Below are 24,539 nucleotides of genomic sequence, written 5' to 3' on the forward strand. Positions count from 1 at the left end.
TAAAATGAATTGTATTTTAATTAATTAATGACATATTTCATTCTAATTTTAATTAATTAATGACACATTTAATTAATTAATGATATATTTCATTCTCAATTTAATTAATTAATGATGTATTTATTTATTTAATTTTGGCACAAAAAATCCTCCATAGGCTCTGAGGTGTATTTTTTTTTTTTTTTTGAATGATGTGGGAGTGACGTCTAGGTCACAGTTTGTTGCACTTTATCCAGACATTGTTTGTATTGCTTTTATGTTTTTATACTGTGCTTTTCATACTTATTTATTCCTCTTATTTTTGCTTCCTTTGCACTTTGATGGGAACATCCCAACCAATCTCGTTGTAACCTGAGCACAATGACAATGAAGTCTATTCTATTCTATTCTGAGCTGAGAGCGAGTGAAATTCTCAGCGTGAAAAATGCCACGTGTGGCGTGAGAGCGTTTGAATGTATTGAAATGCGTGAGTCTCACGCTCAACGCGTGTGACTTGAGAGCCCTGTCCCAGAACATCTACCTGAGACCCTGATGGAGCGGAGCACGGAAACCAGGAGGTTTGACAGACAGGTGATAGCCCCGCCTCCTCCCAGAGCTGTGATCTTACAGACGGGATCAGAGTTCAACGCTTGGAGGAACTAGGTTAAGGTGGAATTGTGAGTCAAAGTAAACCGAGCCTCGTCATCTGGGAACACTTCAGGGTTTCTGGGATCTGAACTGGACCTCCCTCACAGACGCTGGCCTAATACAGGCTCTTTACTAAACCTTCAGGGTTAGAGTCTGATGAATAACCTTGATTCTGGATTAAAAGTCGGGTTTAACATGATTGAAATGCTGCTTCATGACGGATCAGTTTCCGTCTTAACTGGAAACAGCTGGATTAGAACAGGATTCACTCTGGATTCAAGACCCAGTCAAACTCATGCCATTCTGGCCAGATACAACCAGAACCTTAAAGCAGACCAGAGACAGAACCAGAAAGGAGTCAATCCTGAAAGCAGAACCAGACCAGTTAAAACAGAGAAGAACTGGAGATCATCGGTGAATCAAAGTTACATCTTCACCAGTTCACCGGATCACTTGATGCTCAACGCACAAGAAAGAAGGAAGAGTTGTGAACGCTGATAAACCCAACTCCTCCAGTCCAGTCCTGAATGAAACCCTGAACAAGTCTAGATTCCTCACCCAGAGACTCGGACGTGAACGAGTCCAACAAGTCTGGCAACTAGCCAATCAGAGTCAGAGAAACAAGGAAGACTCAACGATCTCCACAGTGGTTACCTCAACGATACTGGAGATACAATTTATAAAATCAGCTTACAGGACTGTCTCATAAAATTTGAATATTGTGATAAAGTTCTTTATTTTCTGTAATGCAATTAAAAAAACAAAAAATGTCATACATTCTGGATTCATTACAAATCAACTGAAATATTGCAAGCCTTTTATTATTTTAATATTGCTGATTATGGCTTACAGTTTAAGATTCCCAGAATATTCAAATTTTTTAAGATAGGATATTTGAGTTTTTGTAGGCCATCATCCCTGCTCAAGAAACCCAATCACAGCTGCCAGAGCCGTCTGGGAGATTTGCGAGGCCCTGTGCGAAATGGCCCAGGGGGGCCCTCGCATGTGAGCGTACTGAGCGCGCGCGAAGTTTTTGGGTTTTTCGGGTCGGATCGGGTGTCTATATGCGCAATTTTAACTCTTCCCCTGCCTCATCATCATCTCTTGCCTCGACGCGGGGCCCCACGGCTGCTTGAGACCCGGTCGAATCGGTGATTTTTGTAACAAATTTATCAAACAAGCCTTTCAGAGAGGCATTAAACTCTTCCATTTTCTTTCGTTTTTTTCTTTTTTCATCTCCTGATGCAAATTTCCTGAATCTGTCTCGTTCTCTCGACATTGTGTGACAGTTTGTTCCAACTCCACCGCCTGGATCAGACTAGCTTGTGTCTGCGCTTGGTCTGATCATTGAACAACAGACACGCGCATCATTGCACATATATTTATTGATATGCACAGACTAGTACACATTTAGGTCTATAATGGAACGTGACTGTTGATATTTATAAAGGAAAAAACGAAGAAAAAAACGAAAAAAAAAAATTGGGGAAAAAAAAAACAAAAAAAAAACCGCCCATAGCGCGAGGCCCCGTGCGGTCGCACGGTTCGCACACCCCTTGCGGCGGCCCTGACAGCTGCAGCTCTGACCGCCTGGTGGGACTTTTACCAGTCAAACTAACCTCCTCCGCTGATTTCAGAATTAACTAAAATTTCTAGTAACTAACATTTTATACAAAGTTTACAGATTAATAGCTATGAATAACTTAATATTTCTCCCATCTACTAAAGGAGAACCAGGTCGAGTTTACTTCCAACGCTGACTTCTGTAAAGGGATATTCTTGTCTACTTCTGTCAAAAGTACAACTTATACGACAAAGTAATCTAGAGTTCACTCTGCTGGAAGAGCACGTCACCCTCACCCCGTCTCCTGGAGACCCTTCGTCCCTCCGTCAAAACAAAACTATCATAGGCTGCGTCTGAAATTCCAGACTACTACCCTAATGAGAAGCTAACACAGTATGTGAGATTTTTTTAGTGCGTTCGAAACATTAGTACGTACGGTACTCAATATGCGCTATCCATATTCATTCTGGAGAAATTTATTAGTATGGATTGATGGACACTAGCTAAGCAGAAACTTCCCACAATGCAATGCAGCGGTGTTTGGTTGCTAAGTGCTGTGCAGATACGTATGTCATAATATATATTAAAATATTCATATATATTATATAATGTAATCTTGTTTGGGCCAGGATAAATGGGAAAGAGCGGAGCGGTGCTGCTATTGCTTCCCCTCCCAACGGCAGGAAGTGCCGTGTGACTCTGAGTAGTACGTCCAAATTAATGCATACTACTGATATTTACTCAAAAGTGTGCTGAACTGAAGTATACTTTCCAAGCATACTGTTTAGTATGGCATTTCGGACGCAACAATAGCCTCTATTAAGACCCAAAGTTCCAGTTTTGCCCAGAAACACCCAGAACCCGCTGGCCCCTCTCCATCCTTCAGCATCATTTACATCCACCTTTGATCCAGACTTCTCAGGAAACCCAAACCTTCCAGTAAATTCAGGTCCAGACGTGGACCACCTGTAGTGGTAAAAGTACCTAGTTCCTGGGTACCATGTATTTATAGAAGCAGTAAATGTATGTGTGCAGTGCAGTACAAGTACTAACAGTGAAGCATTTGTTTACTTCAGCAGAGTTAAACTTGAGTTGTGTCCGGTTATAACTGAGTGTTTGTCTCCACCTGCTGGACTCTGAAGGAACTGCACCAGAGACAGATTGAAACCTTTATTAAACACAAAAAAAAACTCAATGGATTGGTCAGTGTCACTGAGCGCGCTCAGTGTGTGGAGAACTTGGTTAGCTGGTTTCCCAGGATGACCCGGCGCTCCACGCCGTCCTCGGAGATGGACGCCAGACGAACCACGCCGCCGCTGGAGCCGTCGCGCTCCATGGCCAGAGTCAGAGCTGCAAACAGACGAGACGGGTCAGAGAGTGAGACAAGAATTTCTAGATTTTTATCTCTAGATGTTAAGAAACAGGTTTTGAATGCTTTGGTTTTGTCGCAACTGGATTATTGTTTTGTAGTTTAGTCAAATACTTCAGCTAAGAATGTGAAGAAATTACAAGTGGCACAAAATAAAGCTGCACGTTGTGCTCTATTGTGTCCTTTTAGATCTAATGTGTCCAGCAAGAATCTAGGCTGGTTATCTATAAGACTTATACTTTGTTAAATTTTCTGAGGAATATACTGGTGACACGATCTCCGAAACAACTGTATGACAGATTATACTATCATTTTGCTCACCATGGTTACAGAACAAGAATTACATCAGAAAGGAGGTTCATACCACCGAGCGTGAGAACAGGTTTGATACAGAGAACTTTTTTTTACAGACCCATGGTTGGCTGGAACTCTATACCAGTTCATATTTCTCATGTAGGTAATAAAGATTGGTTTAAGATTCAGTTAAAACAATATCTTTTAAAATTGAATGAATTTGATATTTGGAAAGGAATAGAATGAAGTTTGAATAGAATTACAGGTAGTGTAAATCCTATCACAAAAAAGGTGAAAAGTGGTCAAAAATTTTAAGATAAGGTCATTTCAGACAGGTATTGTTTATGAAGGTGTTTTATTTCATTTCTATGTATTAATGTCTGAGAATGATGGTGATTTAGTTCTTCTCTGTGTTGTTTGTGTCTAAAGCCGGGCATACACTGTGCGATATTTTGAATTGTATGAGACTGTCCCATCTCACACTGCACGACTAGATCGCGGAGTTCAAAAGTTCACACCCCACGATTTATGTTCTCACACGGTACGAGCCGATGCTCGGATGAGACCCGTCTGCTCACACTATACGATCATAATCCTCCCGTCGGACCTCTGTGTACTGGAACTCGAGGCTGGTTTTGGGGCACGGGTAGGCTGTTCCCACCCAAACGTGCGTCCTGCCCACCCGATCAAAGGTTATGGGATCCTTTATTTTTTTATATATATATATATATATATATATATATATATATATATATATATATATATATATTTAAAAAATCCCAAAATATCTGTACTGTTTCCGATTGGGTGTGTGCACTGCGCATCATTTTTAGACATAACAATGAACGCATACCGCAAAAGTTGTGTCTCGCGGAAGAACCCGACATTCCAGCAAAATGAGAAGAGAAAAAAGAGTTGTTCCGAACAGTACAGCACAATGATAAAAACGAAATCACATTATGGGCGATTTTTATTATTTCACTTTAGTTTATAATTCATCTTCATTGTGGCATCATATAACACTGTTTCAGTCATTTTTGTGCACTTTTCGGCTCATTATTGTATTATTGAATTTTTCTACATATTTGGGAAGACGAGGTTGCGCCAACATTGTATGACGTCAGGTTTGTTTACATCAGGGGCCGCTGTTATTGGTCCAGCGCGATCACGTGACGCGACCGAAGCGCTCCTCGACACAGGCGCCGCTGGAAATAGTCCCGCTATTAAAATAATGATCTTGAAAATACTTCCCAAAAATCAGAGTTCAAACTTTTATCCTATGCTTAACATAAATAGCTCTTTGTTTTAAAGTGAAAAGAATTTACACGCAGGAGGTGGGAACGAGATGAAATGAAAAGGTGGGTGACCTGACGGCCTACAGCAGACAGCGCACACACTGAAGGCTGATTTATGGTTCCGCGTTACACCAACGCAGAGCCTACGGCGTAGGGTACGCGGTGACCCGCACCGTACGTGGAAATGCGGTCTTTTTTTTGCTATTAAAACATGATTTGTAATGTGAATTTGCAACACTTAAACTACAAATAATAGTTTTTGAGGTGACATCAGAGATTGCGCATGCTCTCTGTGAAAGGATGAGGTAAATCGGGTCGTAGCTGCTTCAACTGTGTGATTCCTTCACGAGGAGCGACCAGGATTTCAAACACGCTTGATTTTCTTGCGACCTCACGATTCCTGATCGGGAGCTCGTCGTGAGGTGTTAATCTCTCGTCGTTACCCCACGTACACTGCACGAGGCACGAGCAACGATTGGGTCAAAATCGGGCCCGATCAAAAAAAAGTCGCACGACTGGAAAATCGGCTCAAAACGAGCCGATAATCGCACAGTGTATGCCCGGCTTAAGGGAGTTGTGTCTATTATTGTTTTGTATAATGTATAATGAATGTCTGTTATGTATTAAGTGTTAATTGGTGTGTATGTCGGACCCCAGGAAGAATAGCTAATGCTGTTGTTAATGGGGATCCTAAATAAAACAAACACAAAACGGCAGCATGAGCTCCCAGCATGCCATGCAGCAGTCCTACCGGCGCTGGTCAGCTCCAGACACTGCTCTTTGCTCATCCCGGGTTTGTAGTTGGAGTCCATGAAGCCGTAGATGTAGGAGCTGCCGCTGCCGCCCACGGCCACCGGCTGGCGCACCAACATCCCACCAATAGGAACGCAGTACACCTGAGAGAGGCGGGGCAGAGGCAGAGTCAGAACCAGACACACGTAGAGAACCAGGCTGGAACCGGGGTTGGACCCGGGACCCGTCCTACCTGCCCGGCCTTCCTGCGGTCCCAGCCGGCCACCAGGATCCCGGCCATCAGCTCCTCCCTGTACCGGTAGCAGCTGGCCTTGAACAGGTTGGCTGCCGTCTCCACCAGCGGCGGCTCGTCCAGCTCGATGCTGAGGGGGGACCAGGACACAGGTGAGCTCCACAGAACAGAACAGAACAGAACACACCTGGGTCACACCAACGAGGGGAAGTAATGGCTGTTACCTGTGGAAGCCCAGCTGGTAGGTGACCACGTCGGCGATGGCCTGAGTGTCTGCAGCAGATCCTGATCTGTGACGACAAGATGACATTTGTTAAAGAAACGCTCTGATGACGTCACAAATGTCTGTACTTTTTTTTCTTCTTTTTTTTCCATTATCTTTTTATTTCACAAAAGAAAGGCAATAACAAACATCCTAAATGACAGTAGGTCTTACAATTTTCTTTTGTGCACACAAGCCAAATCTCGCCTACAACCCAACCCCCCCCACCTCCCCCCAAAAAACACAAAAACATACACAAGAAATAAATAAAAATAAATAAACTGGGAAAAAAAAAAAAAAAAGTAACAGTAGGGGCATCAAAACTCGAATACCTACAGATACATAAGATACATAAAGTAAATGACAGCAATAAAACAGCAATCAGCGTACAATGAAGTTTACAATGAATGAAGCTCTAAGCCAGAAAATAATGGGAACCAAAATTCTTGAAAAAGATGGCCACGGTTATATTTTTCCAATGTTAGCTTTTCTAATGGTAGAAATGCTGTGATTTGGTCTATGAAAGTCTTAAAAGTTTGGGGAGGGGAATCATTCTTCCAAAATAAAAGTACCGTATTGTCCCGAATATAAGACGACCCCGATTATAAGACGACCCCCTCTTTTTCAAGACTCAAGTTTGAAGAAAGACTTTTTGAACACCAAATTCAATTTTTATACAGAAAATAATTACAGTACATCTTAAACAAATGATTATAACAATATATTCGAGAGAAAAAGCATGTTATTTTGACTATTTGAAATCATTATCTTGAAGTTGGCATCATAACTTCTCCTCAGCTGCCGGTTTACCTGCCGAACTTCCACCCACTTTTCTCCAGATTGACACTACGTTTCTCCATCTTCTGTTATCTCTTCTCTTATTTTCTTCTCCTTTCTTTCTTATACTATTTTTTATTTTTGTTCTTCGTGACAGGGGTTCGCTTTGGCCTGGGGAGTTAAGTTCAGCATTCACTTTAAAGATATCTGGCGCCATCTAGCGTTGTGAATGGGTATAACGTCTAGACCCCGAATGTAAGACGACCCCCACTTTTTCAGTCTTATTTCAATGCAAAAAACACCGTCTTATATTCAGGCCAATACGGTATACATTTTTTTGCAAAGTAAGTTATCAAAATTAATATCCTGCATTTTTGGTTATGTAGTTGTAAATTATATGTGTCATTTAATAAATATAAACTACCGTACTGCTTAAATCAAATGTTTTGTCCAGGATTAGTTGTGTTAGGGAATGAATTGAATTCCAATAATTTTGTAAGCGGTCACATTCCCAGAACATATGCATAAATGTCCCTTCCATCTTTTCACATCTTGGACACTTTGATGAAATATCCTTTGATATTTTATGCATTTTTATTGGAGTTAAGTAGAATTTGTGGATTAATTTAAAATTAGCTTCCAAATGTCTGTATGATGAACCAAAAACTGAAGAACTGAAACCGCCCCGGCCCGGAGACTACTGACAGTCCTGGCTGATGGTTCCTGATAGGGATGGGCATTCGAAGAAATTTCCTTCATCGACGATCAGGGAAATTAACTATCAATTATCGATTAATCATTATGTTTTTCATATTACAAAATTCAACGAAAATACAAAATATGCAGCGTTATTCCTCAATAAAATATTTATTTTAAGAACAGTCCAACTCTTTGTGCAGATAAATTGGCAGTTCAAATTGCATAAGCAGCAGAGCCGGCGCCCGAAAACACAATTGGCGCTCTTTTGTTCCAAAATAAAAAATAAAACTGGTCTATCCGATAATCAGGTCTCGATGCCGTCAACAGTACTCAAGGGCAGCATATCCGTTTCAATAAAGTTGCGGATGCGTTGGGTAATTTTCTCCTCTGTGTGCATCGTAGCTCCTCCTGCTAACGTTGTGGTGATGGGAGCCTGAGAGCAGGATGCACCGCCACCGACGTTGAGCAGGGTTGCGTGTACGTTGTTTAAATGGTACATCATTTGAGTTGTGGACGTGTTGTATTTATACACTGCTTTGCAGTGAACTTCGTTATTTTTCAATTCAAAATGCTCCCACGCTAAACTTGCCCGTGCCCTCTTCATGATTCTTTTTCTGGAGTCTCCAGTAACTCCGGTGTCTGTAGAGCTTTCTCAGTTGAGTGTCCCCCCCCCCCCCCCGGTGGTAAGATCTCTCATTGCTGGCACACAGTGAAATTCACTGCTTTGCTTGAAGAATCAGCGCAATACAACCTCTTTTGATGCCAGACTTTGATCGATAAGAAATTCACATGATCGACAAAATTCTTCACGATCAGTAATCGATCGTCGAATAATCATGCCCATCCCTTGTTCCTGAAAGTTCCCATCAACAACATGGTTCATGTAGACCAGGGGTCGGCAACCCAAAATGTTGAAAGAGCCATATTGGACCAAAAACACAAAAAACTAATATGTCTGGAGCCGCAATGAATGAAAAGTCTTGTATCAGCCTTAGAATGAAGGTAACACATGCTGCATTTTTCTATATTAGTTATAACTTGGGGAAGATTTTTTTTTCATTATGCACTTCGAGAAAAAAGTCGGAAATGTCGGGAAAAAAGTCAAAATTTTGAGAAAAAAGGCGGAAATGTCGAGAAAAAAGTCCAAATTCCCTGAAAAAAGTCCAAATTTTGAGAAAAAGGTTGAAATGTCGAGAAAAAAGGCGGAAATGTCGAGAAAAAAGGCGTAAATGTCGAGAAGAAAGTCGAAATTTTGAGAAAAAAGGCGTAAATGTCGAGAAAAAAGTCAAAATTTGGTGAAAAAAGTCGAAATGTTGAGAAAAAAGTTGAAATGTCAAGAAAAAAGTTGAAATGTCAAGAAAAAAGTTGAAATGTCAAGAAAAAATGGGAAATGTCAAGAAAAGTCTAAATGTCGAGAAAAAAGTCTAAATGTCGAGAAAAAAGTCAAAATTTCAAGAAAAAAGTTGAAATATCGAGAAAAAAATCTGAATGTCAAGAAAAAAAGTCAAAATTTCGAGAAAAAAAGAAGAAAAAAGGAAAAAAAGTGAAGAAAAAAAGGAAAAAAAAAGAAAAAAAAGACGAAAACAAGGGGAAAAAAAGGTCAAAACATTTTTGAAAAAGCTCCAGGAGCCACTAGGGCGGCGCTAAGGAGCCGCATGCGGCTCTAGAGCCGCAGGTTGCCGACCCCTGATGTAGACGGTTCTGCTGGTTGATGGGGGCATTTCTTTTGTCTGTTCAGGATCTTCCAGGGTTCTGCGGTGGAGCTGAAAGCTGTAGATGTGTGACGTACAGGAGTTCTGGTCCCTGTGGACCTGATACTCAGCAGCCATTGGCCCATGTGTGTTTGAGGGACGGGACCAGCAGCAAAGGGTTTTATCCATGTAAAGAAATGGGTGTAGACAAACCGAGGAGTTTCTGTCCCTCTCAGGTTCATTCACCCCCGAACAGACTTCCTGTCCTCCACCTCACAGCAGTGGGAAAACTGGACCAGAGTCTTTCCAGAAACTCCTGGTCACTGCCCCACATCTCTGACCCCCGGGAGAGATTCAGCTCCACGCTGACCTCCAGCCTGGACAGTCCTCCATCCACCAAACCCAGCCTGGCCCGTGGTTGACCCACACCATCCGCCAGACCTCAGAGACCTTCAGTGTGCCCTGGCCTCGTTCTCTACAGCAACACAGTTATTACACTGATGACGTCAGATCTACCACAGATACTCAGAACCTGCTGAACCTCCTCCACCCGTCTCAAATCTCTCAGCTTCTGTTTTACAGACATCAGTCATCAATCTGGTGACCCGTCTGGTCCCAACACGCCCCCCTCCGTCACGGGTTCTCATGCCTGCACGAGTCCTGCAAACATGCAGCTGGATTGTCTCCTCCGTTATGCGTTTCTTTGGATAAAAACATCTGATAAAGGTGATCTCATGTAAACCGAGACTCATGAACACACGGTCTTGCCATCAAACCTGAGTTTGATAAATCAGAGATGCACCGATTGGTCAGCAACCGACCGGTATCATCCGATAATGCCCCTATCAGAGTTCTCAAAATAATAGTTCAAAAGCAGATCTGATGACGTTTACAACAACAAATTGCAGCCAGCGTGTTAATTCCCACATCTCAGACGGAAGTCTCCTAAGGGGGCATGACCGTCTCTAAAAAGCATCAACACTGAAAATGGCGTCGCCGGTATGGGAGTTACAATGTCCGAAAAGGACAACAAATTTGAAGTTTGCAAGCTGTGTGCAAAGGAGAAACCCCGAGGTGGAATGTACAAAGAATTTCAACACAACAAAGCTGATAAGACATTTGAAAGTTTCTCACATCAAGGAGTATTTGAAGAAAAGGAGCGTGCAGCAACGCCGCTAACTCAGCTGAATTAACAGAGACCTATAAACGACGGCAAGAAAAATAAAGAACAACATCATAAGGTAATGAATTCTTTTCCTTGATCATCAGCTGCTTTCTGTTGTAGAAGACATCAGGTTTAAACGCGTCGTTAGCTGCTCAGATCCTCTGGACGAGCAGCCGAGTTGTAATTATTTCACTAATGAATGTCCGCCGGAGTTATACCAGACTACATACAGTACAGTCACATCCACTCATCACGCAGGACGACAGTCGTGTTAGTCGGCTTCACGAGTGACATTTATAGTTCTAGTGTGAAGAGTTGTGCTTCACTACAAGAGTTTCCTCACACGTGGCTGATGCTATTGCTAAAGCTTTCATAATAAAGTCTTATTTTAAGATTTGATTCCTTTTTACACAGGAAAACGAAGGTTTATAGTTTACAACTTGTATCAACTCTAAGAGAGTGACATGTCTACTGTTGTCTGTGCACATGTGTTGTACACATAATTATTGCCACAACAAAGCTGAAGCTACTAAGCTACATGAGTCTAAGTCTCTAAGAGTCTCTAGAGACTGAAATATTGCAATAAAACAGATAATTCATTATACTTTCTCATTTCCTCATTTTTATACCTAATAATATGATGTCAGTGACGTATACATGAGATAACAATATTGACGAATTTACGTGTTTCACGCTGTCATTGGCAATATCGGGATCGGCAGATACTGCTTTTGGTGATCGGCCCTCAAAATCCTGATCGGTGCATCTCTAATCTAAATCTGGGGGTTTTGGTGAGGAGGTGATTTGTGGATAAATCCAGTCTGAGATTTAAGAAGACTTCAAGAACGAGATCCCTGAGCAGAAGTATGTTTTTGTTCCTTGAAATCAGCTCACAGTTCAGGCTGTGGCTACTCTGGCTGTGTGCTACTGACCTGCAGCAGAAGATCCGGTCGTGGATGGGTGTCAGCTTGTCGGTGACCCTGTTGGCGATGTAAGCTCTGAGGGGAAACAAACACGAGTTAGTTACTCCACATCTCTCCCCGGACGGTGAATAACATCCATGCTGCCGCCCTCACCCGGTCGTGGTCCGAGAGTCGGCTCCAATCACCACTCCGCCATCGTACTCCACCGCCATGATGGTGGTCTGGCACACAAGAGACACACAGGGACAACGTCACTCATGGAGACCATCACAAGTTAAGCATGACAAGCAGCTGAGGACAAGCAGTCAGCTGAGACTACGTTCAGTCATGGGGGACCATGTCCAGTCAGGAGAGACCGCCTTGGCCCAGTCATGGGGGACTGAGATCTCCCCGAGTGGGCAGAGGACAAGTCCAGTCTGTGTTCTTGTGCAGGCGTGTAAACCTTTACGATGGAGGAAACATAGGCAGGTGTGGACCTCAAGACCACCTTCTAGACCAGAGACTTGTGTTTGATTGGAGGTGTGATGTAGTCAGTCCGGACCCAAACAGGCTGGCTGCATGCGTCAACTAGAGGCTTAAATCATCCAGGATCACCAACATATCCTGGCTGAAGTGAGCCGGTCCTCTAGACCAGAGGTTCTTAACTACGGTAGTCTGGCTTTGGGACCCATGAAAAACCATGACCCAAATCATGGAAACTTAAACAATGAAAGGTTTAAACCTCAAATTGTACAGAGAACTGACTAAATAAATAAGTGCATTAACTGAAAAGTGGTTCCAAAAAAAGCTTAGAAATATTTAGCTTTAGATGAATACCCACTAATTGAATACACAGTATAGGGCTGAAACGATTCCTCGAATAATTCGATTACAAAAAATGATCTAGGAATTTTCTCTGCCTCGAGGAATCGTTAAATTTTTCCAGCTCAAAGCAGGGTATTTCGCCGGGACTACGTTTAATGCGGCACAACGCGCTGACACTGCACAAAAGAAAGAGGCGGCGGATATGTTTGGTTTTAACTAAAAGAAAAAGGCAGAAAATGTCAAAAGTGTGGGAGCATTTCAAGCTGGACACCAAGGCCACACTGTTGCATGTATTCACTGTAAGACAGCGCTTGCAGACCACAACGCTACGTCCTCAATGCTGCAGCATCCCCACCCGTTTACTCCGAGAGCGGAGGGCCGTCACCCGAGACAGGGTAAAATTAAGTTAACGTAGCGCTAATTAATGAGATTTACGTTATGGTAACTTAACGTTAGCCCTGTGGAGGGCGAGGTTTCTATTAATTATGAATACTGTCGATGCGGCTAACGCATTTAATCTGTAAAAACACAGAGCTGTAGAGTGATGAGGGTGACAAATAAAAACGTAATAAAGCTAACTGGGTAGTTGTCAATTTTGAGCTCTGTAGTCATTCATGGATAAAACATCAAGTAGATCTGGTGACTAATGTGCTCCAATACAGCAGGTCTCAGAATTTTATTTTCAACACTGCCAAAACTCAAAATCTTATCAAGACTTAAACTTAAAACTTAACTAGAACTTATCAGGTGTAATGTCATTTTTAGGTCAGAAATAAGAACATTTCTTGGTAAGATCCTTAGTTTTTTGAGTGAAGGCAGTGAATTTGGTCAACTGGTGTAAATTCATGGTTTTTAAAAGGTATTGTGACATGAAAAACAAATTTTTCTTGATTTTTTGTGTTTTGTTGGGTGTCTTGACATCAATTACACCCAAAAAACAACAAACTTTTAACATTCAGTGTATTGTGTGCTTTCTGGGATTTTCCGCATAACTGTGCAAAAACGGCGCACCTGGTTTGGTGGCGGGCCGTGACGTCAGGGCCCGCTAAATCACCGCCCCCTCCACCCAGCTCCCTGCCTCCTCTCCTCTCCAGCGCACCATAAAGGCTGATTTATGGTTCCGCGTTACACCGACGCAGAGCCTACGGCGTAGGGTTACGCGGCGACGCGCTCGGCTGTTTAGAGCCTCTTTTGTTCTAATCACCGGAGGAAAACTGCTAAGAAGACCCGCGGCCACTGACTGGACTTAAGACAAGGGGACAGTGCTGCTTGCATGCCTTTATTTTTATGATTGTTTGCTGTGGTTCTCCTGCTGCTTTTCCGTGCTTCGCCTGTCGCTCCCGGCGCCGCTGTGAGCGTATGGCTGGAGGAGGAGGAGGTTTGGAGGAGGAGCGGCGCAATGATTGACAGGAAAGGGGGGAAAGGAAGCGTTTTTCACGGGGCAAAAAAACACTGTAATAAAAAGCCAGGAATAGAGTACTAGAGTGAAGTTTTTCTTGTTACACTCTTTTAGACACATTTGAGGGATGTTGGCCAAGACTTTTAATAGTGTTAAAAGCATGGTAAAAATGATGTCACAATACCTTTAAATGCAGGTGGAGCTTCAGGCCAAAACAAAAAATGACAACATAAACATCAGTTGAGGGCTGCAACTCCTCTTTTTAAACTGGAATATCCTGGCTTGAGTGCTGTTGTCAGTGACATAAGTATTTGAAATGAACATGATTTTTAAATGTCTGTTGACATATCGGGGTCATTTTATGATTCGTTTTATTATTGCTCTTACATACAGCTCCTTTAAGCCGAAAAGTATTTTAATTTTCTTGTGTTTGTGAGTTTGACTGGATGTCATTTAACTACTTCTTTTGAAGTTAAATTTATTTATTTTTGTTATTGCACTATTCTGCACTTTTTGTTTTAGTTTACAATTTCATGTTTTTACATTTTGTGGCACCAGTGCTGTGTTGAAATATATGTCCATGTTCTTCTCCAATGGACAATAAAAGAAACTTGAGATAATTTGAGTTTTAGTCCTCTTTTTTTTCTTTTCTTTTTTTTTTTAATTCATTGCCAAAATGTATCTGATCGGGAAAAAGTATCGGAAATGTATCGGGAGCCAAAAAAAAGTGATCGGATCGGGAAAAATCGGGATCGGCAGATACTCAAACTCAAGTGATCGGGAGTTAAAAAATCCTGATCGGGACAACCCTATTAATAATTATTATTATTACTACTACTATTATGTGTCCAGCCACGGAAACATGAACGTCGTGAACGTGGATTTAGACATCTTTCACACCACATACCGCCGGGACCAGTGCGGTTCTGCTGGGTTCGGGGTTTCTAGATGTTACAGTTTAAGCTTAATTCAAATGAAAGGCTCCGCTAGCGCTAGCCGTGTTAGCTGCCCCGTAACTGCTGTCTCATCCAGCTTCTGTCTGCACGATTAAAACTCTCACCCCGGGACAGAACTCCTCCGGTTCGACCCGGTCCGGCCCCGCAACCCCCATACCTACCCCGGTGCTGACTTCCTGGCGGGTCCAGTCCGGTACCAGGTCGTTTTTAGGAGAAATCTGGTGTCCAAACACCGGCATCATCGACGTCGCTGCCGCCATAGTTAACACGCTATGGGCTGTCCGCGGACCCGCCTGCGTTTAATTCATATACGGGATAGTTTACGCCTGGTTCTGCGTTACACCAACGCAGAGCCTACGGCGTAGGGGACGCTGCGACGCGGCGTAGGCTCTGCGTCGATTTAACGCAGAACCATAATTCAGGCTCTAGTTTATTGTTTTGCACAGTTTTAAAGGTATACAAGAAAATATCAAAGATAAATACTATACGGTGCAGGAAGAGGCAAAAAAAAACCCAATGGGCTTATTTGACGCCTCCACCGAAGTTAGCACAATTTCACATGTTATAAAGAACACAAGATTAACATACAAAAACAAAAAGTATAACTACACAAAAAGTGATGGAAAAATAATAATGCAATATATAGATAATAATAAAGAATAAAGACCAAAAAATAATTGTGTGTGAGTGTGCATGGAATATTGTCTTTACAACTTGTATTGACTCCAAATAAGACTAATGGTAGAAATTATCATGTCACTATGAGTGAAACACACAAAAAAAACAGAACATGGAAACATGAACAACAATACATTGGGAAAACAGTTACAAAACAACAGTCAAGTGGCTCTTCAAACGTCTTTTATAACATTTCAAAGAGGAAGAGCTCTTTGCCAGGTGGGAAAAATCATTCCACTATTTAGAAATCTCATCGAAATTTGACCTCTGCAAGTGAGAAATTTAGGAGGATTAGCACAATGTAGATATTTTTGATCAACTACAGACACGTGCACGGTGTTCTTCTGCGTTATATACTAATTATATAATGTTCGAGGTTATTATGCTTAAAAAAACCTTATGGAAGTCAGTAAATTATCTTCTGGCACAGAAGCGGGCAGCTATGTAGCGGGGTCCTGCCAGAGCTCGGAAGAGAAGGTAAACACGTCTACTTGCATTCATAATATGTAAAATACGTGATTTTGAAAGCTCCATTATGAACGTTTTCCCCTGAATTGTTTAAATTTTGATCTAAATTTGTGTCACGTCATAAATACTGTAGTTTACACGCGGTTTTAACGGGTTTTAAGCTCGTTTTGTGTCGTATCCTATGATCGCGGCGCCAGACTCCGTTTAAAAAACCTTCATTTTTAGACCCAACACCAAAAAAAGGACAAAAAAAACTAAAAAACACAGCTTTTTAGGGAAGTTAAAATATATTTCAGCATGCATTGAAACTGATCTCAGTTTACTGATGGATCCTGACGGGTGTTTTGTTTGTGATGGGCAGAGGTGTCAAAAGTATGCACATTCATTACTCAGGTAGAAGTATAGATACTAGAGTTTAAAAATACTCCTGTAGAAGTTTAAGTATCAACTCAAGTTTTTTACTCAAGTAAAAGTATAAAAGTACTGGTTTCAAAACTACTTAAAGTATAAAAGTAAAAGTAATGTAAGGGGGAAAAAAGCCATTAAGGACAAAAGCCATTGAAAATGAATGCATCTTAGTATAATGCAAATATATTAAAGAACCATATATGTGTACTATTGAGCATTAACATGTGTTTCAGAGAGCAGGAGATATGATGACTAGTTGTCTATAAGTATTGTAATGGTGCAAAAAGTCAAACTTCAGAGGCATGTTATCATTTATCCTAACCTTTATTGGAATGTACATCCAAGTTTAGTTGCAGGAATCTGAGGGAACGGATGTAAGAACATCTGAAACAACCACAACCAAATTCACTCTATCCGGATGGAGCAATTTAAGTGGATAGTTTTTTTTTAAAGGCCGAAATGAAATAGAGTAACAAGGCTGTTTTTGAAATGTAAGGAGTAAAACATACAGATAATTGCGAGAAAATGTAAGGAGTAAAAGTAAAAGTCGTCTGAAAAATAATTACTCCAGCGAAGTATAGATAACCAACATTTCTACTTAAGTAAGGTAACAAAGTATTTGTACTTCGTTACTTGACTCCTCTGGTTATGGGTGTGTTTCAGATGACGGTCCACAACTTGTACATATTTGACCGCAACGGAACCTGTTTGTATTACAACGACTGGAACCGCAAGAAACAGGCGGGGATCTCCAAGGAGGAGGTGAGGAGAACCTGGACCGGTGGACCAGATAGAGACCTCTAGGACCGGTGGACCAGATAGAGACCTGTAGGACTGCTGGACCAGATAGAGACCTGTAGGACCGGTGGACCAGATAGAGACCTGTAGGACCGGTGGACCAGATAGAGACCTGTAGGACCGGTGGACCAGATAGAGACCTGTAGGACCGGTGGACCAGATAGAGACCTGTAGGACCGGTGGACCAGATAGAGACCTCTAGGACCAGTGGACCAGATGGAGACCTGTAGGACCGGACTAGATGTCAGGGCTGGAGGTCTAGATTTCTAATTACACTGGTTTTGTTCTTGCAGGAGTTTAAGCTGATGTACGGGATGCTGTTCTCCATCCGCTCGTTCGTCAGCAAGATGTCTCCTCTGGACATGTATCCTTCACTTCACCTGTCCCTCCATACCTGTCTTTACCTCTCTGTCTGTCCCTGTCCACACCGGTATGACGTTGGTCCTTAGCTGTCCCTGCGTCCTCAGGAAGGAAGGTTTCCAGTCCTTCCAGACCAGCAAGTACCGTCTCCATTACTACGAGACTCCCAGCGGACTGAAGTTCGTCATGAACACCGACCTGTCTGTGCCCAACGCCAGAGAGACGCTGCAGCACATCTACAGCAATGTAAGACACACACACACACACACACACACACACACACACACACACGCGCAAACACAGAGTCTCAAATTCCCTCCAGATGAGTTAAACTTCTGCTGGCCACGACCCCTTGAAGCGTTCAGTTTTTGACGGAGTGACGACCCGTCAGAGCAGCAACCATATACCATACATGCCAGTTTTGATTAACAGACCTGGGGCCTAATGTAAAAAGATTGCGTGTATTTCAACGTGAATCCGGGCATGGAATTCTTGCATATGCAAAAAAAATTCAGATTCTCAAAACTGTGCGTACGCCCAATTCCACGCAGGTTCCTTTGAACATCACAATCAACTTGGATTTGAGCGCACATGTGGGGGCACAACACTCCTCTTTGTCTCCTCCCTCAAGTAGACTAATTTGAATATGATAATGATCCATTAAAAACTGCTCATCCTAACAAGGAACTTGGAAAAACAAGTAAAATAAATAAATTGGTGGATGAAAAACGGCTCCTCGTTCCGCTTTATTGTCACGCGGATTATATTATGACGGATTAAGACCAATGTACACGTTTATTGGGCCCTACACATTGTGGATGTCCGCAATCACCTCTACAATGTGAACAACATGAACTTATATTTAAAACATGAAGCATCACAATCTGATTCATCTGCTGCAGAAATAAAGACAAATTGTTCCAACGTGAGAAATAAAGAACAAAATTCCTGTAACTCGGAGTGTTGCAGCTGCAGGAGGAGAGACCGGTCTTAGTTCCGGCCTCCATCACCGGAGTCCTGCAGCCGACCCAATATCAGACTCTGAAAGTCGCCTAAACATTCAATAACAACTTTATTCATTCATTGCTGAGTCACATCAATTCAAACAACCGACCTTTCAGTGAAATGTTAGTTTTATTTTAAAAAGACAACTTTACAGAACCGGTTCTTTAATGTTTTTCTGTTCAGACACAGTTATGGGATGTTTTAGGATCTGGGTTTTATCTCGAGTAGACGCCCCATACGGTTGTCATGGTGACAGAGATGTCCGACCTGTAGCAGCTCCAGCTGAAAGATCATGTTGGTCCGAACCGGAGCAGCTGGTCCAGTTCAGGACAGAGATCCAGAAGGATCCTCTTGGTACCTAAACCAGCTGATGGTCGTGTCCTTCACGTGGTCATGAACTTATTGTTGACGTCACGTTTCCTCATATTCTGCACTTCCCTGCATCACCAGTGAGTGTCTCCAATGAACCTCAGAAAAATGCGTACACCAGACTTGATGTGTGCGTGAGGGACCGCAACTTTCCACGTTCAAATCACTTTTTGAACATCCGACCGTGAGCGTAGAAATGTGCGTAGAAACGTTTCGTACATGAGGCCCAAGATGTTCTTCAAGCAAGGCTGGTTTCTTCAGATGTGGCTGAGTTCTTAAGGTGGTCGGGTTCTCCAGCCCCGGTTGAGTTTTAACCAACAGTAATTCAGAGTGGGCGTGGCCTTACCCTGGATTCACACTGAAAGCGTCAGGGACTTCCATTCATTTTCTATGAAAGCGCTCTGCGGGAAGCGTCGGCAGCAGCACGTCCAGAACGTCAATTTGAAGTTGAAATCAGAACTTTATGCAAAAGAGCAGCGGCGACGCTGAGGCAGCGTCCAATCACAGACCGGGATTCCCAAAGCAAGAAGCCTCAATGCAGATTGTACTTTGATATACACACAAACGTACACTCATTCACATGCATACATGAGCAGAGCTGTGCACTAACAAACTTATTTTATCAAGAATTAATATATTTCATCCAGCAAAGTGTGATTTTTGCTGATTTGACTGCCGTTTTTACCTGAACTCTGCTCATGTGAAACACCTAACCGAGGGTTGAGGGGCTGTATGGTCCGAACGATTTTATTTGCTACATCGATCCAATGCAAAATAATTAAAAACCGTGCTTATTAATCACAAAATATGTGTGGATAGATAAAAAAATTGTCTGTCACTGCAGGCATCAACAGACTATAGTGTGAATCTACCAAGCAGCGCGATGCAGGCGTCAGGCGATTTTTGATGCTTTCAGTGTGAATCCACCATTACAGTCTAGAGAACTCAGCAGAACCCCACTGAGGGCTTTCATTGTGAAAGAACTGAATGCTGAATTGTTTATCTGTCAGTGACACCCACACTAACTGTGTGTGTGTTTGTGTGTGTGTGTGTGTGTGTCAGCTTTACGTGGAGCTGATCGTGAAGAACCCGGGTGTTTCGTGGACTCAGACGTTGGACAGCGAGCTGTTCTCCAGCCGCCTGGACGCCTTCATCAGAGCTCTGCCGTTCTACAGCCCACGAGCCGCATGATCAGCTAACACGTTTACGTATTTATTCACCTTACATGTTTTGTTTTGTATCTTCTTCAAACATTCTTAAGTCTGTTGAATTAAACTTCTGTGCTAAGTCTTTGAACTATCTTAAAGTGAATGTTTTTGATCAACTTAAGAAACCTGAGAGTCATTGATTTGTTGACTTTAAGCTAAAACACACCAGGGTACAAATAAGAGTTTAAGTGGAGGGAGAGTATTTCCACACAAAGACGGTCAGAGTTTATCCATCGGGAGCATCAGTGTGGATGAAGAATGTGGTGAAGATGAAGCTTCTATTTGGGCCTGAAGCAACCCAAACGCTAACCGGGTGGGAGACACTTCTGTCCTTTTGTACTTTAATTTTAGCATCTAAGACTTTTTTTGTTTGTAAATGTTCTGATTAAAGGTTTCTGCTCACTAAAGACATGTGATGAGTGTTAAAGCCTGCCTGGATTTATGTGTGTTTTACTGTAAACTGTCTTATTCCACAAAGGGAGGGCTTTTTCAGTTATTAAATAGTTATTAATAATCGGCTTGCAATAATTCATAAAGATTAATTATCAAAATGACTCAATCAAAACGGGGCACCACCTGACTTATCAGGAAAATAATAACTATCAGCAAAATCAGTCTCAAAGTAGCTGTTATTCCATACGTGCCAGCCTGTTGCCAGGGGTGATGTTACAGAACAACAGGGAAGGAAGGAGTCCGAGCTCAGACCTTTACAACCAGCAGCTGTGACAAATGTGTATAAAATAAACACAAAAAACGTCTCTCATTCAAATTAATCAGAATTTATTTACACAAGTGTTAAAAGATAGTGAAATAACACTTGTGATAAATTCCAATGCCTAAACTACACATTAACACAAACTTCAGATTATATATGTTTGTGTGCGCATGTGTGTCACGATGGCTGTTCATACACGTGAAAAGAAAGATGGATGGTTGAAAAAGTCACGTGGTCTCACGTTATTCAAAATGGTGGTCGAGATGGCGGACGTCTCATCCAAACAAACTCGGCGGCTTAATGTCCTAGATAAGTGTGTGTGTGCGGGGGGCGGTAAGCTCTTCTGATGTTTCCCACACAGAGACCGATGTGAAACTAACTTCACATGTGAGTAGGGTTGCCACCTTTCAGAAATAGAAATAAGGGACGCCCTGATTTCAGCAGCGCAGGAGCCAAAAGAAAAAAGCCCCAAAACTTCTAAACTGAATAAAAATGTGTTTATTTTTATATAAAATTTTTATATAAAAAAACAAAATGCTTTGATTTAAAGTTTAAAGTGCTTTAATAGCATTGAACTTGCATGACTGTACAGACAGACAACCATACTAGCAACTGAAATAGTCTCCTATGCTACTGTATGTCCACATCAGCCCAAATGTATAATATAGCCTACAGGTGAAGAATATGGTGTAAGAGTTCATTTATTTCAATAATTCAACTAGAATATAGTGTAAAAGTTAATTTATTTCAATAATTCAACTAGAATATGGTGTAAAAGTTAATTTATTTCAATAATTCAACTAGAATATGGTGTAAAAGTTAATTTATTTCAATAATTCAACTAGAATATGGTGTAAAAGTTAATGAAAATACGGTACAAATCGCGTCCCGTATTAGTTCAATACGGGACGCAACATTTTTTTCTCAAATAAAGGACAATTCCGTATTTTACAGGACGGGTGGCAACCCTACATGTGAGCTCTGGTCATTCAACTGGGAAATGAGGAAGGGCTTTGTTTTCTGTTGTGGAGGAACATGTGATCAAGATCCAGCAACGTGGATGCAACAGTAGACAAACGATAAAATAAACCAACACTTAAACTAATAAACACAGTTGTGATGGGATCAGCGGTCCGGCTCACAACGTAAAACTAAGCTAGTTAAATGTGTTAGCTATGTTTCTCTTCCCAGACACCAAACAGCCTCTTATGTGGATCTTTGTAGTTAAAGAAAAAAGTGGTTTGGTTTGGCCGGTCAGTGTTCCTTGGTGAACAGCTGGATGGTTACGATGGTTACGCTCCACAGGTGATCCTGATGAAGAGCAGCTCTCTCTCTCTCCTGCTCTCCTCATCTCAGAGTGGATGAGGGAATGCAGCATGGGAACTGCAGCTGGGCCTCATTCAGCTCCAGGTCAGTCCAAAGGCATTTACGTCGAGGCATGTTCGGCTCATCTGGGGCTGGGAACATCTGCGGGTCACTCGTTGCAGCGCTGCAGACTATGGTTGCCATTTCAAGGCAACCAGACACCTTTTCAGACCCGATAACTTACGTCAGGTTTAACAAAGGCGGACCTTCCGAATGTCAGGTTTAACGACGGACGACCTTCCGGAGGTTAATCTCCGGAGGTCTCTTTAGGTCTCTGGGGGCCACTGGAGGAGGACATGAAGGTTTTGGTTGTGTGGGAGGGTTAAGGTGACGTCCTCATGACAGATGAGGTTGAAGGTCGACAGTAACGTCGTTTCTGACAAGACTCTTTGTGGTAAACATCCCCAGAGCAGAAATCAACCTCATCAACTGACTGATCCAGTACCAGCTACACACTATCTGGATCCCAGTTCTTCTTCATCCGTCTCAGCACAGGAAGTCCCTCAGTCCTGGTGTGTAACTTCCTCTTTCCTGGTCCAGGTGGAGCTCCAGTGACGGGTGAGGTGGTGGACTGCGCTAGTCAGGCATCAGAGTCGGGAAAATCCCACTAGGAAACCTCCACAGGCCTCCAGCTGGGGAATCAATGTTAATAAGAACAACCTATTTAACAGCTTTGTGACGTCAAGGAGCGGGAAGAAGGAACCGGCGAACTGGAGCAGATAAAAATAACTGGGCGGATGGAAAACACATCAGGAAGAAAACCTGGTTACCAGAACGTGTGTCAGGACCGTCAGCTTGGTTCTGAACATTAACACCAAGGTGTTAGGAATGGAGTTGGAGTCGGACCCAGATGTAGGAGAGCAGGAGGCAGGAGGAGTTCCAAAAAAAAAAAAGGGATTTATTAGTCAAAACCAAAGCGCTGCTGAGCAGTATACAAAAACCAGAATATGAACGTGACAAAGTAAAACTACAAAACCTGACATGGAAAACACAGAGGGAGGAAACAGTACGGACCAGCAGGGATCAGGGGAAAGACAAGACCAGATATACAGAAGGGTTAACGAGACACAGGTGCAGACAATCAGGGCTGATGGGAAACAGGAAAGTCAAACCAGAACTGAAACACAAAGAGACGCGGTACGTCCGAAATGCCATACTAAACAGTATATACTCAAAAGGTATACTTAAGTTCGGCGAACTTTTGAGTAAATATCAGTAGTCTGCATTAATTGGGACGTACTACTCAGAGCCACACGGCACTTCCTGTCGTTGGGAGGGGGAGCTGTTACCATGGTAACCATGGTCACAGCAGCAGTAGCAGCACCGCTCCGCTCTTTCCCGTTTATCCTGGCCCAAACAAGATGACATTATATAATATTGTAGCGACCCTCTCTGCCTTCACCGGGAGGTTTAGAACTCCGGGGTTTCCTTCTTCTGTTGTTATTGTTAAGGGGTTCCTGTTAAGTTCTACCGGAGACGTTAGACGTTAGAGTGTTAGTCTGCCGTTGGGATTGTCTGAGAACCTGGTTGTTTGTTTTCCTGCTCGGTAATAAACTGGCAAGAAAGTACGAGCCGTCTCCTCCCTGTCTGTCACACATTACACTGGTGTCAGAAGTGGGATCCGGACATCGGACAAGCCAGAGAAGAAAAAGAAAGAAAGAAAGAAAGGAGGAAAGGAAGATTAAAAAAAAAAAAAATCTTCAGTGACGGCGGCTCTAGTTAACGGGCTGGCTGGCGGCAGTTGGAGCATGAATTACGGTGCGAGACCAAAGACGAGAGAGAGGAGGGGCGGAGAGGAGGAAGCTGCAGGCGGGTGGTCAGTAGACTTTGCCAGAGAGATGGAGAGACTTTCACGGGAGGCAAAGGACCGCCTGAGAGAGTCAGCTGTTAGGATGGCTAGTGAGGCGGGCATGACGCCTTCCCCGTCAGTTCGAGCCGGTCCCCCAACTCGCTTAAGTGAGGCTCGGGAGGTAAACCCCGCCCCTCGCCCTACGTCATGCTCAGCTGTCAAAACACCCAAATACTCCGGTAGGTCAGAGTGGGAAGCCTTCCATGCCCAATTTGACCTACTAGCGGAGGCAGAGAGGGTCGCTACAATATTATTATATACCAATTGTAAAGGACCGTATTGAGCCAATTTGTTTAGTTGATATATTTTTCTTTATGATAAACAGGGGATTTGTTATGAGTATAATTTCAGTTGATTATTCTTTGGATGTGTCTTAAAATTGTAATTTCTTTTGTGTATATATTGTATTTAATATGATTTGTATGTAAATTGACCGGAAATCCGCCCACATTATTTAAAAGGTCCGGCGGGCGGCTCCAGCTGTTGATGATCAGCTGGCTTCTGAC

The 24,539-nt window shown here is 42.6% G+C and overlaps 2 protein-coding genes across 2 annotated transcripts; one reads left to right on the plus strand and one right to left on the minus strand.

The window, feature by feature from the left end:
* Window positions 1-3,347: 3,347 nt before the first annotated feature.
* Window positions 3,348-15,097, minus strand: psmb6 (proteasome 20S subunit beta 6). Its single transcript, XM_061710090.1, has 7 exons — window positions 14,972-15,097; window positions 11,805-11,872; window positions 11,661-11,726; window positions 6,359-6,424; window positions 6,135-6,264; window positions 5,901-6,045; window positions 3,348-3,541 (listed from the first exon to the last, which is right to left on the minus strand). The coding sequence occupies exons 1-7, from the start codon at window positions 15,068-15,070 to the stop codon at window positions 3,414-3,416; spliced, it is 702 nt and encodes a 233-aa protein (XP_061566074.1). The 5' UTR covers window positions 15,071-15,097; the 3' UTR covers window positions 3,348-3,413.
* An 826-nt stretch (window positions 15,098-15,923) lies between these two features.
* On the plus strand, window positions 15,924-20,531 carry trappc1 (trafficking protein particle complex subunit 1). The gene is made up of 5 exons (XM_061710091.1): window positions 15,924-15,965; window positions 17,028-17,126; window positions 17,456-17,526; window positions 17,630-17,768; window positions 19,959-20,531. The coding sequence occupies exons 2-5, from the start codon at window positions 17,028-17,030 to the stop codon at window positions 20,085-20,087; spliced, it is 438 nt and encodes a 145-aa protein (XP_061566075.1). The 5' UTR covers window positions 15,924-15,965; the 3' UTR covers window positions 20,088-20,531.
* Window positions 20,532-24,539: the final 4,008 nt, after the last annotated feature.

This window comes from Cololabis saira, chromosome 20 (assembly GCF_033807715.1).
Source record: "Cololabis saira isolate AMF1-May2022 chromosome 20, fColSai1.1, whole genome shotgun sequence".
NCBI lineage: Eukaryota > Metazoa > Chordata > Actinopteri > Beloniformes > Belonidae > Cololabis > Cololabis saira.

Coding starts and splice junctions, on each gene's coding strand:
- psmb6 (XM_061710090.1), bottom strand. CDS start 15,070: ATGGCGGCAGCGACGTCGATGATGCCGGTGTTTGGACACCAGATTTCT. Junction 11,727..11,804: donor GACTCTCGGACCACGACCGG/GTGAGGGCGGCA, acceptor GTTTCCCCTCAG/AGCTTACATCGCCAACAGGG. Junction 6,046..6,134: donor ACCGCAGGAAGGCCGGGCAG/GTAGGACGGGTC, acceptor CGCCTCTCTCAG/GTGTACTGCGTTCCTATTGG.
- trappc1 (XM_061710091.1), top strand. CDS start 17,028: ATGACGGTCCACAACTTGTACATATTTGACCGCAACGGAACCTGTTTG. Junction 17,127..17,455: donor CGGGGATCTCCAAGGAGGAG/GTGAGGAGAACC, acceptor TTGTTCTTGCAG/GAGTTTAAGCTGATGTACGG. Junction 17,769..19,958: donor TGCAGCACATCTACAGCAAT/GTAAGACACACA, acceptor TGTGTGTGTCAG/CTTTACGTGGAGCTGATCGT.